Consider the following 18,457-nt stretch of genomic DNA (forward strand, 5'->3'; position numbering starts at 1 on the left):
GAGAGAGAGCAGTGACTACCTCGCTGAGTTCAATTCAGGTAGTTATAATAAAAATAAATAGAGATAAGATGAGGATTGCCTCGTCGTCGACCTTATAGGGAGACAGATAAGCAGGGATAGATCGATTTAAAGATGTCTGAAAAATAGTTTCATCTCGGTGGTATATATATATATATATATATATATATACCTATATATATATATTCTATATACATCATACATACATACTACATACATACATACATATAATATATATATATATATATACATATATAGAATTCTGTTGAAACAGAATTCCATCTAATAAAAGGAACCCGTAAAAATGCCAAAAGTTAGAGTTTTTATGGGCTCCTTTTATTATATGTAATCTATACTGTTCACCATTGATACCCTCCTTTGGAGAGTGCCAGAAGGGCACATATTTCCTGTTCCTCAGAAAGTCTTCAGTGCGAAGGTTGCAACCTCACTCCCAACTTTCTTGACCCATAGCAGACCCTGGTACCCATTTAGAGCTGAGTGAACTGGGGCGCAGTGAGTAGGGTGGGGGCGATCCACGGACCTAGCAAAAATTGAGCGGTGCAGTCCCACTCTGGATGAGCGCTTCTTCCAAAGGTGGACGTTGGGAGAGAGATAGATCTTCAGAGAGACAGACAGACAGAGGGAAAGATAGGTTGTGATGCAAAGAAAGACGATCATGTGAACAATAGGGGTAGCGAATCGCCGAAGAGCGCGCGACCAATTAGCACCGTAGCTCTCGCCTCTCATTTGCTCAACGTTACCTTTCATTACCGTGGAATGAAAGTTCCTGGTTTCTGCCAGTCATCATTAGCATCCGACTCCCTCATAGAAAGACCTTTTTCTATCAAAATGAACGCCGGTGACCTTGAAATCGCCCCGAGTGTAGGTGTGGCCATACAGTTGACGGCCTAAGGTGCTCGCCTGTATATATACAGACGTGAAGAATACATCAAGTGTCTATTTCGATTCGTCTGCTTCGCCGAGAACATCACAACCAGCACCATGGTGAGAGACGCACTTTTAATTTATGCAAATGTTTCTCGTTTTTAAAGCATATGCACATTTATTAAACTTATTCTCTATTTCTTTTTACATTTTAAAGTCAAGAAGGATAGAAAGACTTTCTTTTCTATAACTTTTTTCCTTATAACAGCGAGATATGGCTTTTTGATTTATCCATATCAAAGTTTTTGAAGCGTTCAGTGTAGAATCGTGGTAATTCTTCTTTTTGATAAATTTTAAAACAATTTTCAAGTTAACTGTCCAGTTGCCAATAATTGCCAGTTTGTATTTTAATATTTCGTCCGTAGTACTTTATAAATCAAGCAGTTTTGAGTGAAGGAGTAGCTCCTTAAATTTTGATACATTTTTATCAGTTTGTTGACTTATTAATTGTTTTTTTTTTTTTGTTTTTTTTAATAAGGGATCTCTTCTTTCTGTATTTCCCTTTACCTCGTCTTACTTCTTCCTAATAAACACCATATTCTTTGGAAGCTTGTTTCATATGAAAAAGGTTCCATCTTTTGAATATAATTATAATATAATTTTCTGTGAGTTTTTTAGTCTAAAAACAGCGAACTATCCAGTTGTGCATGACGGTAATCTATTTTTCTTTTGTAATATTCAGTTATTTTTTTTATTGCATACGCTTTCAGGAAGTATCAGTGTCCCATGATATTCAGCCGTAGCATTAGTAACTCTAATGATTCGCCTAGAGATGGCGTCTTTTTGTGTATAATGTAAACTATGAGTTTTTCCTCAATATTTGGAGTCTAGCATTTTCAGTTTAGAATTAGTTTCCTGTGTAAGTGAAGTGTTTGTGGCGATTATTAACTTTCAACTCGATAAAAGGAAAACATGTCCTTCATACAGGCAAAGTACAGTAAAAAAAAGAAAAAGAAAAAAAAAACAGAAGAAAATTTTTTGAATAAGATCAATATATGAAATTATGAAGTTGAAAAGGTGAAACGGCTATTTAATCATAACAAAGTTTTCTATAATCTCGGCGCACCAAATTCAAAAGGTCATCTGTTACATAAAATCGTGCTTCCAAGAATTTGTGACCTGTGTAGTTACGGATATGATCAGCGTTTTAGCAGATTGCGTTAGATGCTTTAGAATTGCAAGGCGCTTTAAAAAGATAAAATGAATCTATGATGACATTTATATCGGTACGAGAAAGCGATTTGACTCTAAAATGCATATTGGATGTTAACCATATTCCTGTTAATAATATAGTATAGAATTGCCAAAGAATCAATTCTCAATTCTAGGAACGAATAATAGCTTCTCTACATTTGGCAATAAACATGAGTTATTCTGATACAAACTTCAATATCCATATTGTAATGTAAGTTTGTTTCGTTGCTATTGTGTAACAAAACGTTTTTGCATTTTTGATAAATCAGGATATTGTGTTACAAAATAAACATGCAAACAAATACTTAGCATATTGTATTTAGGAACATAACATGGAGCGTTTGCAGTGCGGAGGTTTACCAAATTGCATAGTGAGGAAGAAAAAGATATTTTGATATCATGAATCAGTGGCATAGATAAAACAGACCTGCAATTATTGTTCTTTTCAGTGAAGTTCTGCTTACAATTATCCAGAAGCGCTTTGTGGCCATAAAACCATTTGCGTTGAACCTCTGGGTTTTGCCGTAACCCCTTTGCAGTGGCTTGAAATAGTTGGGTTTTATTTTATGAACAAACATATTTTTCACATACAAGTGCACTTGGCAATACGCTATTGTTTGTTTATGGAGCTTAATCAGGCCTCAGCAATGTCACTCATTATCATTTTCCAAATTCCAGAAATTCGCCCTGACTCTCGTCGCCCTCTTGGCTGCCGTCTGCTCTGCCTTCCCTTCGGACTCCTACGGGCCGGCCAACTCCTACGGTCAGGACAACACCATCAAGATCCACCACGTCTACTACAAGCACGATGGCTACGGCAAAGATGGCTACGGCAATGATGGCTACGGCAAAGGAACCTTAGTCGACGGAGGTTACTCCACAGCCAACTTCGTCCTGGGGACTAAGGGAGGATACAGCTTCGGCGGCCTCGGAAACGCCGGTGTCCACGGAGGTCACGGCAGCGGTGGCTACGGAAACGCTGGCCATGGCGGATACGGCCACTAAGTTGGTGGCTGTAGTATCAACGGACGCAACGGTGGCCATACAGTTTCCCACTAAAGTTATGGCCACAGTTACAATTGTCATGAGCAAGTGGAACTGAAAATGTATTCTTATTTTGGTAGAATAAATATTTATCTATTATTCATGTTCCCTTTTCTTACTTCTTTAGTTTAAAAACAGTCCTAAAAATGAGGAGTTTGCTCTGGCATAAAGAATGCCAGCTTTATATAACACAACACCTCGCTGCTTGTAAATAGCATATCATATTTCTAGTGAGGAAATGATACTTATCAGGAGATCTGAAACTTCTTAACATCTGCGACACAGATCTGATTATTGATTGAACTAGCTCGAAATGTCCAGTCGAGACTACCAACTTCTATTATTTGGACGAGAGAAATAAGAACGGAGCAAGCAAATAACGATGTCTTTCTCCAATTCTGCTTCTAGAAAGACGGAAAGTAATAGAACAGGAGGAATATATTTCAGTACATTGCTGATGTAGCCTAACTGAAGCCAGAGCGCAAAAACTGTCTAGGTTTCCTGCTTCCATGATCTGAAGTAAAGTTAATAATGTTTGATTTAGTTTTGCCCTAGGCAATCCCGTAAAATATGCAGAGCACCCTACAGATCTTGTTTACTCTCCAGTTTGTCTAGGTCAGTGGTTCCCAATCTTATTTTGGCCATGCCCCGCCTAATCACCTCTGAAATCCTGGTGTCCCCTGTTGTGATATATCATTCTTATATATTCACGTGGAGGAAGCCTAAAAGACAATTAACTTGGTGTAAATATTCTCGAATTGCCCCCCTTATAAATGAGATTACCCCCTGGTGGGGCGTATACCCCACGTTGGGAACCACTGGTCTAGGTAATCATTAACACAACTCATTTAGTGACACATATAGATGGTTAATGGAGAATTTCAACAAATTTCCTGGTAGCAATAGACTCAGAAAAACCCGGAAACTCATCATCAGGATATTTGCTTCTCAGGAAAAGTCGAAGGTGACCTTGAGTGACCTTCTGATACAGTTCACACCGAAGGGCAATGAAAAGCTCAGCTGTAGGTCGACTACCTTGGTCATTATTAAAAGAACCAATTTTATTTGCTATCTGAACTTAGCAAATCTTACTTCCGACTTACTTTGGACTTCCAGATCACTCCCGAAAGAACTTGCCATGTCATACTTTTGATTATAAATCAACCATTAGTCACAGCTAATACTTCAAAATTAAAAGAAGTTATGATATTGAAAATATCGTATTAAAATAAAATAAAAATTCTTTTTGTTTTGGTTGCAGAACTTTGTTGACAGAAGTTCTGTTGTCCTCTTTAGAAACCTCAGTGGAACAACATTTTTAGAAAGTTTTCGAAGTGATAACTCAGTCTAAAAAAATAGGTATTGAAAGACGAGATGTTGTCACTAATTGAAGCAACGGTAAGCTTAGCTTTTTCTTAATAGTCAAATGCTGTAATCCAGAAAGACTGAGCCCATAAGAATAGCCTACATATTCCTGAAAATAAGGGTGATTATGTCAGAAGAAAACTGATTAACCAAGCACTGGATTCCAATCGTACCATAAATGTAGGATTTGGCGCAAGGAAGATATTATGTGTGAAGTGAACGAGATCACAGTAAATTACTTATGTTTACACATGGCCTAGTACGAAGGGTAACCGATATAGGTAAACACTTTTCAAGAGAATTACGGTACTGTATAGCTGCTAAAGCAAAATTGGGAGGAGAAATTATGGTTTGTGTCTTCATAAAGCAATAATCGTAAAACCAGAAATTGGGCGAAAAATGGTTCACAGTAATCACTCCTTCTGCTGTTATCTGTGCTCTGTGTAGGTCTATGATTTTAACATTACATCCTGAAACTATCTTTGCTCGAGACCATGCGCATAGTATCAAGCACTTCTATGTTGCACATACCATTTCGTTACCTAGATGCTTTAGATCTTCCTTTGCAGGAACTCTTTTACGCCTTCAGAAATTGCACTTTCACAGTCTTCTGCTAATCTTTTCTTTTAACACATCCGAATCAAACATTCTTTTCACCAATCTGTCATACTCTGTTCCTTCCAAATGATCATGTTACCTTTAACGCTCAAATCAAATTTTTTTTTGTCTGTTTTCCTTTCTCCTCAGTTTCTGTTACTTTGTATTTCTCTTAGTGACAAACTTTCTTATATTGTATTTACTGCGAATTCATTTAATCTCAGCAGCTCCCCCTGTTGTCTGCATTTAGCATCCAAACTTCATTTCCATAACAGGAGAGTCAAGTCAATAATTCCTTCATATTTTTAAACCTTTTGCAGAGCCACTACCGCCTTTCTTACTGCATTTTTTCTTATCAAAATCTTCTCCATTTTCACACTGAATTTATTGACAAACATCAGTATCATTCGACCACTTCCAGTCTTACACCAATCACGTTGGTATTCATTTACATTCATAAGTTCACTCTTGCTGACATTCGTTACCAATTTTGTTTCTTTTACCAACACTTTCAGGCAATTTTCTCAGTCTCTGTAGTTTCTCATCCTGATCACCACTAAACTCTATAATTTACCGGCAACAAATTCTTCGCACTCCAACCTCAACTATTTTCTATTCCACAATCTTGCTTCTACGTCTCCAATCTTTTTCCTGACCCTTTTTGTTACTGTGTTTATTGAATCATCAAACAGACGAGGGGAACACAGAGTACCATTGACATTTTATATACACACATATATATACATATGTATATATATGCATACGTATATATATATATATACATATAAACACACATACATGTATATATATATATATATATATATATATCTATAAATCTTATCTATCTATCTATCTATCTATCTATATCTATCTATTCTATCTATATATATATGTATATATATATATATATATATATATATATATATATATATATGTGTGTGTGTGTGTGTGTGTGTGTGTGTGTGTGTGTGTGTCATTAATAGACACGTGACTTTTTCATGCCCACAAGTATTAAGTGACCAGTATCAATTAACATCAAATTTCCTTTACCTTATACGTAACTTATACCTAAAGGAAATTATAAATGACAAATGCATCATCACTAGTCAGGATTCGATCCTATGCCTTTTGGGTTTGATACAGATGCGGCAGAGAATTATCCATTCGGTTATCAAAAGAGATAAAAGTTGACTTCATCTGTACTTAAAATCGAAATCAACAAATATCCGCCATGAGAGACGATTGCTAAGATTGTAACATTATTAGACACATGACTTTTAGTTTCCTGTAAAAGAAAACTACTGAGGTGGCTTTGCCTGTCCGTCCTCACTCTTTTTGTACGTCCTCAGATCTTAAACACTACTGAGGCTATAGAGGGCTGCAAATTGCGATGTTGGTCATCCACCCTCCAATCATCATTTGCAGCCCTCTAGCCTCAGTAGTTTTTTATTTTGTTTAAGTTTAAGGTTAGTCATGGATCGTCGTCTGGTACCACTATATATTTATACACACACACACACACACACACACACACACACACACACACACATATATATATATATATATATATATATATATATATATATATATATACACACACACATATATTTGTGTGTATAGTAAGTGCGAACTTATAGGGTATAAGTGTCTTATTATAAATAAACACACATTAGCCTATATGTATATGTGCATGTATATATAATGCATACACACAGACATACACAAATATATATATATATATATATATATATATATATATATATATATATATATATATTACGTACAGTCAATTAGAAAGAACTAATCATTAATGGTTGAAGAGAACTATATTGAAAAATTCTTTTGCTTAGTTTACTCAATATTTTCATGTCTGTGTTCATTGGATATCAAGACACTTGGGAGAAGTAAAGAAAAATAACGACTATCGTAATTCTCCAGCAAATGGAAGGTTTTTGACATTCAACAGGCAAACGTCAAAAAATTATTATCATTATTATTATACTGTAATATGCTCCATTTCCCCAGTTATCTTATATGGAGTCTGCGAAGCTCATTCATTTTTTGTCGGCTGTTTTTAAGACTTTGTTAAAAGACAGCATCATTTACCTATCAAAGGTAAGTCTATAGAGTTACGGACTAAATCGAACTTACCGAAATGTAACATAATATCACTGATTCCTATTCAGTTTTGTAAGCTTGAAACAACTTGCAATTGTTCTATTTCCTGATTCTTACAACACAAGTTCACGTGACCTATTAGGAGTAAAAATAATAATTCTTTTTATTTTGATCATTTTATAAAGCCCAAGATAAAGGAAAAGGGTATTCCAGTGAACTATTCTTGCCCTGGTTCGAAGGAAATTAGGAAAAATGAGGGTGGCATATATTTTGCCAACTGTTTACATGTTACAGTAAATATGTGAAATCAGGGATTTCACGAAATATCTAGGGAATAAGTGAAATGACCAATTCGATTAGGTATATTTGCACTCCAAGGGCTGGTACTAAACAGGGCGAAACAGTGTAGATGGATCACTGTTTCATCGTGTTTAGTACTAGCTCCTAGGGAATCAAATGCACTTAGGACATTTAATCCCTCCCGGGCTAGTAATACTAAACACGGTGAAACACATCTGACCACCAAGGGGCTAGTACTAAACACGGCAAAACATTGCAGATGAATCACTGTATCGCCGTCTTTAGTACTAGCCCTCGGGATCACATGCTCATTGTATTGTGTCGATTTGTATAACCTGTTTGTTTATGCTTTGTTTGCTGGTAAACGATTACAAACCATGAAATATTATTTTGTGTTAATTGACTCACTGGTTCCTTTGAGGAGGTTATTTAAAAGGTTATCTGTTATTCTCACATATTTTTATAATTAGCCTGTAACGTTCTGTCGTCTATTGTTGTTATGAAGTTAATTTCAGTTGTTATCACTGATAAATATGTGTTAGAGATATGATGTCCTATTGCCAACATAGAGTTAACAATATGACTACAAGGGCATTTCCTATGAGGATGATATATCTTGACAGTTCAAATAAAATGTCACTACACCAGGTGAAATTTTTCCTTTGTCATTGACAGTCACTTAGTTACATTTATTTCCATCGGATATATTTTGGAATAAAGTCTGCTGAGCAGAGTAATCTCTTTTCCACCTGTATTTCAACTAAAGAATTCTTTGCTGATGGCGTCATTTTGCCTGAAAATTGATTTTCCATTTCACTGGATTTCTGCAACTTTACGTATGTCTTCTAAATGTTTTAATCAATAACACTGTGCGCATTCGTTCATGAATTTGACTAGTGTATTTGTACCGAATGTTAAAAACAGAGGAGATAGGAGTAAACTTAATATGAAATGAAGATGAATGAAAGTGCAGAGGCTGTATATGTGAATCATTTCTTCATAATATTATTATTCGTAACATTTGAGAACTGCTGTGTAAGAAACCTGAAAGCAATTGGAATGCGAGAAAAGAAAGTGAAACGGATGACTGAGAAAACAGGAGCAAAATCTAAGAAGACAGAAATCTAAAACAAACATATTGAAGAATCGAGAAATAAAAGTAACCCGAATAAACTCTGGCATATTAAAAATATCTCCGAAAGTCCTTGAGGTCGCCCGCAGTGTAGGCGTGGTTGACGAGTTGGCCTACGGTTCGCTATATATACAGATTCTGCTGGAAAATAAAGCATCATAGTTGCTTGCTCAGTGTGAAGAAGACATCACAACAAATCATCCACGATGGTAAGTTTGGGCTCTGAATATAAAGGTTATAGGACTTTGGAAGGAAAGACAGAAGCATGAGGCTACTCGTACTCCAAAGTTTGCGGAGAGAGGGTAAGAAGAGGTTCGAGGAAAGGCGCTAAAGTTATGGCTGGATTTCTCTTAAGAGAGGGTTAGTAAAAGAGAGAGAGTCTTTTTAGAAATTAAAGATTTGAACTAGCCCTTGTGCTTTCGTTAGCAGTAGGGGGTTTTCTGTGACTAGAAACTTTAAAACCTTAAGCGTTTCTCTACTACGTATGCATTTGCGTAATAAAACAACGTATGTACTCTGCATGATATGGTCCCATATTTTGTTGCTTGCGATGTGCTTGTAGTAATTTTCCGTAAATTTGGCTATAAATACTTATTAAGCTATCGCCAAAATGTTGCATTTACCTCAGCAAAGACCAGGTACTATCCGTAATCTTTATTGACTTTTATGGTCTGATGTAAATATTCGATAAATTCCAGTTATAATAAACAGAAAAAATTCAGTAATTGCAGAACTTTACCCTAATGATTCCATATCTTAAAAATGTCTATACACGTAAGATTTGTTATTTATTTATCTCTAAAAATAACGAGCCTTTTAACTGCGAGTTGTGTCTTGAAGTATTTTTTTTGAATTCCAGAGATTTAATTGACATGCTTCATAATTGCAGGAATTGTCAGAATTTTTAAAATGGACTTTCCCAGAACTTCAGAAATCAATGTCCAATTAATAATTTTTTACAAAATCTATCTGACAGGCTTACGCATTCCATCAATCCATTTGACATTCTTTCAAATTTAGGAACTTTATTTTACTTTTCGTTGAATGTATCATATATTTTCATAGTTACAGAATATATTTCAGAATATATTTGTTTATTTTCTATAATTCAGTTATTTATCAGCTCTTTTAGAGCTTCACAAATTATTCGACAATTTAAAGATATTCAAAAATTCATTCTGACTCCTTCCAAATTCCAGAAATTCGCCCTGACTCTCGTCGCCCTCTTGGCTGCCGTCTGCTCTGCCTTCCCATCGGACTCCTACGGGCCAGCCAACTCTTACGACCGGGACAACACCATCAAGATCCACCACGTCTACTACAAGAACGATGGCTACGGCAGTGATGGCTACGGCAAGGGAACCTTAGTCGACGGAGGTTACTCCACAGCCAACTTCGTCTTGGGGACTAAGGGAGGACACAGCTTCGGTGGCCTCGGAAACGCCGGTGTCCACGGAGGTCACGGCAGTGGTGGCTACGGAAACGCTGGCCATGGCGGATACGGCCACTAAGTTAATGGCCACTGTGGCTTTGAACTAATGGGGCCACTGTAGTCCATTGCGGACACATCTGCTGAGATAATGGACCCGTTGAGTTATGGGTTCTCAGTGTCAGTAATATCTACTATTTAAATAAAGAGCTATATAAAAATCATCCACGTTTTTTAATTGTCTTATGATATTGCAAGAATTTAAGCAGTTTTAGATTTCCAATAGTAAGGTTGATAACAAACTCAGACTAGAGCTTTAAATACTCTCATGGTATGAAATTTTTCGGTAGATCTAGGGTACTTATCCGCGGCGGCCTAGACTATGGTAGTTGCGGTTTTTCTATGCAGTTTTACCTACTGAACAAGAATTTTAAGTAATATTTATCTGGACGACTGTAATTAACCCCCCAGGGGCCAGTAATAAACACGGCGAAATAGGTACATTGGACGCCCCAATCCCTAGTGGATGTCGTATCCGCGGTTACGTTCCTTGCAGTCCGTGCGTACTGCTTCTGTAGAAATACCAATTTTTCTAGATGTATCTTAGAAAAATTTATGAACGTTTGATATAACTTTAAAGCCTTTTAAAATGTTTAGTATAGTCCCACCTTTATTGCACAATAGAAAATTGGTGAATAACTGCATACAAAGCAGTTTTTTCGCTCTTGCCAGTATGTCACCGATTATCGTTTAAGCCCACACATGTAAATAATGTATGATGGAAAAAGAAACAATTAGAGAGAGAGAGAGAGAGAGAGAGAGAGAGAGAGAGAGAGAGAAGAAGAGCGATAGAGAGAGCAGAGGAGAGAGAGAGAGAGAGAGAGAGAGAGAGAGAGAGAGAGAGAGAGAGAGATGGGCATTGCATAAAGCCATAAATGAATGGGTTACAGGGTGCCGAATGAGATTTATGTCATTGCAAAAGGATTTGTTAATAACCTCCTCTTGCTGGGTAGACAGCCAGACTGACTTTAGCAGTAGACAGTCAATTTGAGAAATCCCAAAAGGTGGGCTTGGATTCAATGCTCTGTATCTGTGGACGCTGTAACATTAAATGACATATAAACAGAAGATTCCTGTCGTTTGTAACAAAAAACTTCAGTGGAAAAATGGATGGTGTTATCTGCAGATAGTGAAACCAGGCATTTCGCTAACTGCATGAAATTTCAGGCAGGTAGCGAAATGCACTTAGAGACATTTGATTACCTCAGAGGCTAGTATTAAATACGGTAAACTAGTGACTCACCTACGCTGGTGGGTCAAATGTATTTTGCCATATTTAGTACTAGCCCCTGGGGGTCAAATGCATTTTCCTGTGTTTAGTACTAGCCTCTGGGGGATCAAATGTATTTCCCTGTGTTTAATACCAGCCCCTGGCAGTCAAATGTATTTCTCTGTATTTAGTACTACCCCCTTGGGGGTCAAATGTATTTCGCCTTGTTCATTACTACCCCCTTGGTGATCAAAAGCCCCTAAGTGCATTTCATTATCTGCCTGAAATTTCAGGCAGTTCGTGTAATGCCTAGTTTTTTCATCTGATGAAACGAGAAGATGGGCAGGCTATGTAAAGATTACAGAGGTGATAAGAGACTCACGATTGAGATGGTAAGGGCATGTGTTGAGGATGGATGACGAGGAGAGAGTGAAGAGGACTTGGGAGGAACCTGTTAGAGGAAAAAGACTGAGAGGGAGACAGAAAATTAGATGGCGAGATAAAGTGAAGGAAAATATGGAGAGAAGAGGTTGGGTGGAGGATGATGCCTTTGATAGAAGGCAGTTGAGAAGGCGCATCAGGCGACCGACCCCTTACTGTAGGGATAACAATGGGAAAGAAGGTATATAAATGTGAATATATCTATCTATCTGTCTATATATATATATATATATATATATATATATATATATATATATATATATAGTGTACGTACCATGAGGTTAAGGCTTCGCTGCTTGTTTGCCCTGTATGTCTATAAGTCTGGTAATTGAGAGCATTAGGTCACACACACACACACACACACACACATATATATATATATATATATATATATATATATATATATATATATGATATATATATGGGCCTTTATCTTAATATATATATATATATATATATATATATATATATATATATATATATATATATATATGTGTGTGTGTGTGTGTGTGTTAAGACATATATATATATATATATATATGTTATATCTAATATATATATATATATATATATATATATATATATATATATATATATATATATATATTAAGATAAAAGGCCCATAAAACACTATTTTAACATTGCAACCATATATTTCGAGCACTTCCTTCTGTGTTCCTGATCACTGGTAAAATATGCACATACGATGTCTTACAAGAGTATATATACAAAAACATATGTAGGTGTGGCAGTAAGTCTGTGTTGGTGACTCAGGAAGGGTGGAAATTAAACTATTCTCTAGTGATTTCTGACCTCATTAACTCCCGTCTGGCGACTCGTCCGGTGGTCGGATGTTCTTGGACACCTGCTTGAGGAGCGGCCTAAGGACCATTTAATTAAACAGTTTACACCGCAATGCGCCTCCCTACCTTATATGTATGGTTTAGCCAAGACACATAAAATCAATAACCCTATCAGACCAATCATTAGTTCAGTGGGCTCAGTTACGTATAATTTATCTAAATGGCTTGTAAAAATTCTTACTCCTTTGGTAGGAAACATTTCTAACACGAATGTTAAAAACAATGTTGATTTTATAAACAAATTGAATAGTTTAAATTTGAATTTTGATTTTAATATGGTTAGTTTTGATGTTGTCTCTTTATTTACAAAAGTTCCTGTAGATGACTTACTTGAATATTTGGAGGAGGAATTAGAACGTCATGACATTCCCTTAAGAAGTAGCAACCTCATTAGTCTTATAAGGTTATGTATCAAAGATAGTAAATTTTGTTTTAATGGGGAATTTTTTGTACAAAAGTTTGGTATGGCTATGGGTAATCCCTTATCTCCTGTCCTTAGCAATATTTACATGGAATTTTTTGAGACAAAACTCTTACCAAGAATTTTGCCCCAAAAAGTTATTTGGTTTAGATATGTGGATGATATCTTCTGTATTTGTCCAGTTCACGAAAATCTCCAGGAATTCCTTAATAATCTCAATAATTTAGTCCCTTCTATAAAATTTACTGTAGAGGAAGAAAGAAATTGTAATTTGAATTTTCTTGATGTAACTGTCCATAGAAATGATAGAAATTTCACCTTTTCAGTCTTTCAAAAATCAACTAACATTGCCTCTTTTGTTCATTACTACTCCAATCACCATCAAAATGTTAAATTCTCTGTTTTTTCTGGGATGTTCCTAAGGGCTTTACGTGTCTGTAGCCCGCAGTTTATTGACGCTGAAATTAAAACTATTTATGATATTGCATTGAAACTTAAATACCCAAGGACTTTTGTAGATGTGGCATGGAAAAGAGCTAGAAAAACATTTTATTCAACTAATGACAAACTTGAATTTAGTAAGCATAACATTCTAAAATTACCTTATGATGAAAGGTTTTTAGATATTCCTAGAATTTTAAAGCTTTTTAACATAAATGTTGTTTTCAGTAATATTAATGTCAAGAGTTTAGTAATCAAAAATTCTCCTAAAGATCTTCCAGGCTGCATATATGAAATTCCTTGCAAAAAGTGTGATAAAGTCTATTACGGACAGACCGGTAAATCTCTTTCACAACGTCTCAAACAGCATCAGTATTCTGTGAGAACTGGGCAAATATCGAATGCATTATTCGTACATATGAGAGATTTAGACCATCCTATTAACTGGAGTCAAGCAAGAGCCTTAATCCCATGTAATGACACAGTTAAAAGGAATATAATTGAATCTTGTTTCATCAAGTCAAATAATAGAAATGTTCTAAATTTAAGTCTTGGTTTATTTAAACTTGATGCTTTCATAATTAAAAAAGTTGTAGATAAATATAAGCAACAAAATTAATATATCTCTTTTAATTTTTACCCTTTTGACAATTAACCATCTGGTATTCTTGATCTTGTTTTGTACCTGAGACCTTTCTCTCTCCAATTGTACTTCATTAGCTCCTTGACAATGTCTGAGTAAAGACGAAAGCTCTTGGATTTCTGACTATCATTTTCCTGTGGGATTCGCTTATTTATGAAGTCACGTGCATCTACTGTGATTTTTTAAGCATATATATATATATGCATATATATATGTATATATATGTATATATACATATATATATACATATATATATATAATATATATATATATATATATATATATATATATATATATTAGAGGCAAAAACCACGAGGCCTCATAGTACTCCTTCCTTTCACATTCCTTCGTGGTTTTTTTCTTTATTTATATATTCATCACGTTCCAAATTTTCGTGATTCAGTTATACATACATAAGTATATATATTTATATAGGTATGTAATATACATATAGGTACTAGTGTATATTATATTTATATATATAAATTTTTAAATATATGATATATATATATATATATATATAGATATATATATATATATATATATATATATATTATATATACATATATATATAATATATATTATATGTATATATAATCCATCCAATGCCTAGCACAAAGGAACATGTACCAGAGAATTTCCTTAAATTCACGGTAGAAAGATAAATGAAACCGCGATTTGGAACAATTACTTTCTTGGTTTATTCAACAAGTTCACACTATTATATTCCGGGTGAAGTTGAAAATGTAGAATAAACTAAGAAAGTACTTGTTCTAAGTACCTGTTTCACTTACTTTACTACCGTGGATTTAATTATATATATATACATATATATATATATATATATATATATATATATATATATATATATATATATATATATATATATATATATATGTATATATATACATATCATATATATATATATATATATATATATATATATCTATATATTATATATATTCATTGAATAGAATGGCTTTTTCATTGTTAAGAAGATTTTTTTATGTTTTCTAATTACTTTCTTCATTGTTTAGGTCACTAATAGACAGTTAGGTAATGCTGTTCTCCCATTTACTCCGGTATTTACAAATACTGGAGTAAATGGAAGGAACCCCATTACCTGACTGTGACTATTAGTAACCTTAACAATGAACTGAAGAAAATAATGAGGAAATATGAAGCAATATAAAAAAAAGCTGGTTAACAATAAAAAACCAATCTATTCAATGAACGTTGTATCCGTGAAAATTGTGCACTAAAAGTGTATATATATATATATATATATATATATATATATATATATATATATATATATATATATATATATATATATATGTGACATAATGAGAAAATATGAAGTAATATAAACAACCAATCTATTCAATGAACGTTGCATCCGTGAAAAATTGTGCCCTGAAAGTATATATATATATATATATATATATATATATATATATATATATATATATATATATATATATATATATATATATATATATGAGACATAGGGCTCTCAGATACTAGGCTTATAGGCATACGAGTACAAGACAAACATGCAACAAAGTCTAAACTTCACGTTACGTACACTAAATATTTTTGTATACGTTTTTCACTGAAGGCTTGCATTCAAATTGTTTCAGCTGAATTCATGCTTATTTTACTTTATATTAAAAATATCCTTCACGACTCTGGGAAAGTATCCGTTATTTCTTTAGATATACAAAATTTTTATTTAGCTGGTAAACCCTTAGTGTCGACACCTTAAGGAACTTCATATTCGCACATACAGACAGACGTACACACACTTTCACACACGCACACACACACACACACACATATATATATATATTATTATATAACTATATTTACATAAATATATATATATATATATATATATATATATATATAAATAAATAAATAAATGCATATCATCTATCTATCTATCTATCTATCTATCTATCTGTCTGTCTATCTATCATATATTTAATCTATCTATCTATCTATCTATCTATCTATATATATAAATTTCACAAAGAAAAACGGATGAAATAGAAGACAATATTAAAAATGCATATCAAGGGGTACACGTTGGGCACACACGCATTATATATAACAATAATTATTTATTATATATGTATATTATTATATATATTTACTATATATATATATATATATATATATATAAATATATATATATATATAATATATATATTATCTTTATAACTACACACTTATAAATAAGCACGCACAGACTGACACTGGACAAGTCATGACAAATAATGAAGGGTGAGAGGCGATCTAGTATCCTTCGACGAAGAACGAGTTTCCAGAAATCAAGGTTAGAAAAGGAAAAGTCAGCGAATGCGTCTATTTTCATGACAATGGATCCTTTCACACCTCGAAAGGTGAGCAATTGAATTCCTCATTCTCACGGGAATGCAATTTAAAGACAATTTCCCTCTCATTTTTGTATTAAGTTGATTCTTGTTTCCTGCATAATGGCTGAAGAGAGATCTACTTGGGGAGTACCAGTCGGATTCTCAATCAGAGATTGTTTTGCCCCAGGAAGCCGTCACTCAAGTTTAATGACAAGGCGGCCTACAAACCCAGCGGCGTGAGGTTCATAAAAGATGACCCCGTTTGTGTCACGAAAGGTCCACTTCATGGGATAGGTCCCGTTAGATCTTTACTAGTGGGATATCACAAGGAGTCTTACCTCAGGGGGAGGTTGATCGTAATCCTTTTATAGGGAGCTGGGATAACGCGATGGTGCGTGCCATGGGATCCTACACTCTGAGGGATCATGAAGAAATCTACACCAGGTGGTGTATTTGCCTTTGGTTTATCTCACTTGGGCGTCTGTCGAGAAAGTTATTAATAAACCATGGTGGTGTTATGCGGGACGGCTACCCGGGCCTTATGAATGATCATTCCTTGGAATTGTTGTAACGAGTCCTCACTCCAGAATGCTGCTATAGGGCCTTTGCACCTGGCCGGTCACGAGCATGACATTTCCAGGTGGTTACCAATCTAGTCTTTCCCTCTCTCAGCTTGTGGGAAAATACGACTGTCATGGTTTTTGATGGTATGTTCTGTCACACACTTATGCAGAAATGGAGATGTGATGACAATATCAGTGGCAGTCGAAGACCTTACTCGCATCAGAAACTCTCTGACCTCAATCTTTCTTTGCATCTTGAAGATATAGAAACAGAGTGAGAGATACCGACTTTCTTTCACATGGTTAGAGAGAGAGAGAGAGAGAGAGAGAGAGAGAGAGAGAGAGAGAGAGAGAGAGAGAATTCCAAGTTTTCCTTACATCGGTGGAAATCCTGTCTGCAATTTGGGAGAGCGGGTCATTTTAAAATAAGCTCGATTCCTTCAGTAATTGTTGTGTGGGTTAATTTATCGTCTCTTACTGGGTCGAGCACGTTGCTCCTAAATGATGATAGCATTCCAATAAAAGGAAAGAAACTGAGAGAAATTAAATGTATTTTTATCCGGGGAAATGAGATTAACAAAAACACGTCCTCTAACAGTCTAAAAGTCTAAAAGGATTTGGTGACAATAATTAAAAGAAATAAAACGTGAATGTCATGGAGATACATTTATAAATTCAGTTGACTGTCTGCACAGGAAAAATGATCTAATTAATCAATTATAAAAGATAGCAATAGCAAGAAACTTATTTAGATAATTTTGAGATTTAGTGATAAGAATTAAAGGAAAAAACAAAAGAGAATGTCATGGAGATGCATTTATAATTTCAAATGGCTGTCTGTATGGAAAAAATTACCTAATTAACCAACTATGTCAGATAGCACTAGCAAGAAACTTATTTAGACAATTTTTTCCTGTAAGACTATCTCACATTTATCTTAATTTCTCTTTCTTCTTTTTGAAAGGTTCATACTTTGACGGAGCAATGAAAACCTTAGGCTAATTGTTTATTTTTGATTCACTCCTTTCTTCCCCTTAACTGCGACTCACAGCGGTCGATTAACAACTTAGTGCATTATGAATTTTGAGGAACGTGCCCTTTTGTCACCTCGTACCGTTCGACGGTTGAACGCTGGTCTCTCAGATTCCGAGTGGAGTGTGCTTACCTCTGTGTCATGTCATGGAATTATATATATATTATATATATATATATATATATATATATATATATCGTATATATATATATATATATATATATATATATATATATATATATATATATATAGAGAGAGA

The 18,457-nt window shown here is 34.6% G+C and overlaps 2 protein-coding genes across 2 annotated transcripts; both read left to right on the top strand.

Moving 5' to 3' along the window:
* The first annotated feature begins 974 nt into the window (after window positions 1-974).
* Window positions 975-3,300, top strand: LOC135208899 (uncharacterized). The gene is made up of 2 exons (XM_064241467.1): window positions 975-1,023; window positions 2,836-3,300. The coding sequence occupies exons 1-2, from the start codon at window positions 1,021-1,023 to the stop codon at window positions 3,160-3,162; spliced, it is 330 nt and encodes a 109-aa protein (XP_064097537.1). The 5' UTR covers window positions 975-1,020; the 3' UTR covers window positions 3,163-3,300.
* A 5,543-nt stretch (window positions 3,301-8,843) lies between these two features.
* Window positions 8,844-10,366, top strand: LOC135208900 (glycine-rich protein 3-like). Its single transcript, XM_064241468.1, has 2 exons — window positions 8,844-8,922; window positions 9,913-10,366. The coding sequence occupies exons 1-2, from the start codon at window positions 8,920-8,922 to the stop codon at window positions 10,222-10,224; spliced, it is 315 nt and encodes a 104-aa protein (XP_064097538.1). The 5' UTR covers window positions 8,844-8,919; the 3' UTR covers window positions 10,225-10,366.
* Window positions 10,367-18,457: the final 8,091 nt, after the last annotated feature.

The sequence above is a fragment of the Macrobrachium nipponense genome, chromosome 37 (assembly GCF_015104395.2).
Source record: "Macrobrachium nipponense isolate FS-2020 chromosome 37, ASM1510439v2, whole genome shotgun sequence".
Classification (NCBI taxonomy): domain Eukaryota; kingdom Metazoa; phylum Arthropoda; class Malacostraca; order Decapoda; family Palaemonidae; genus Macrobrachium; species Macrobrachium nipponense.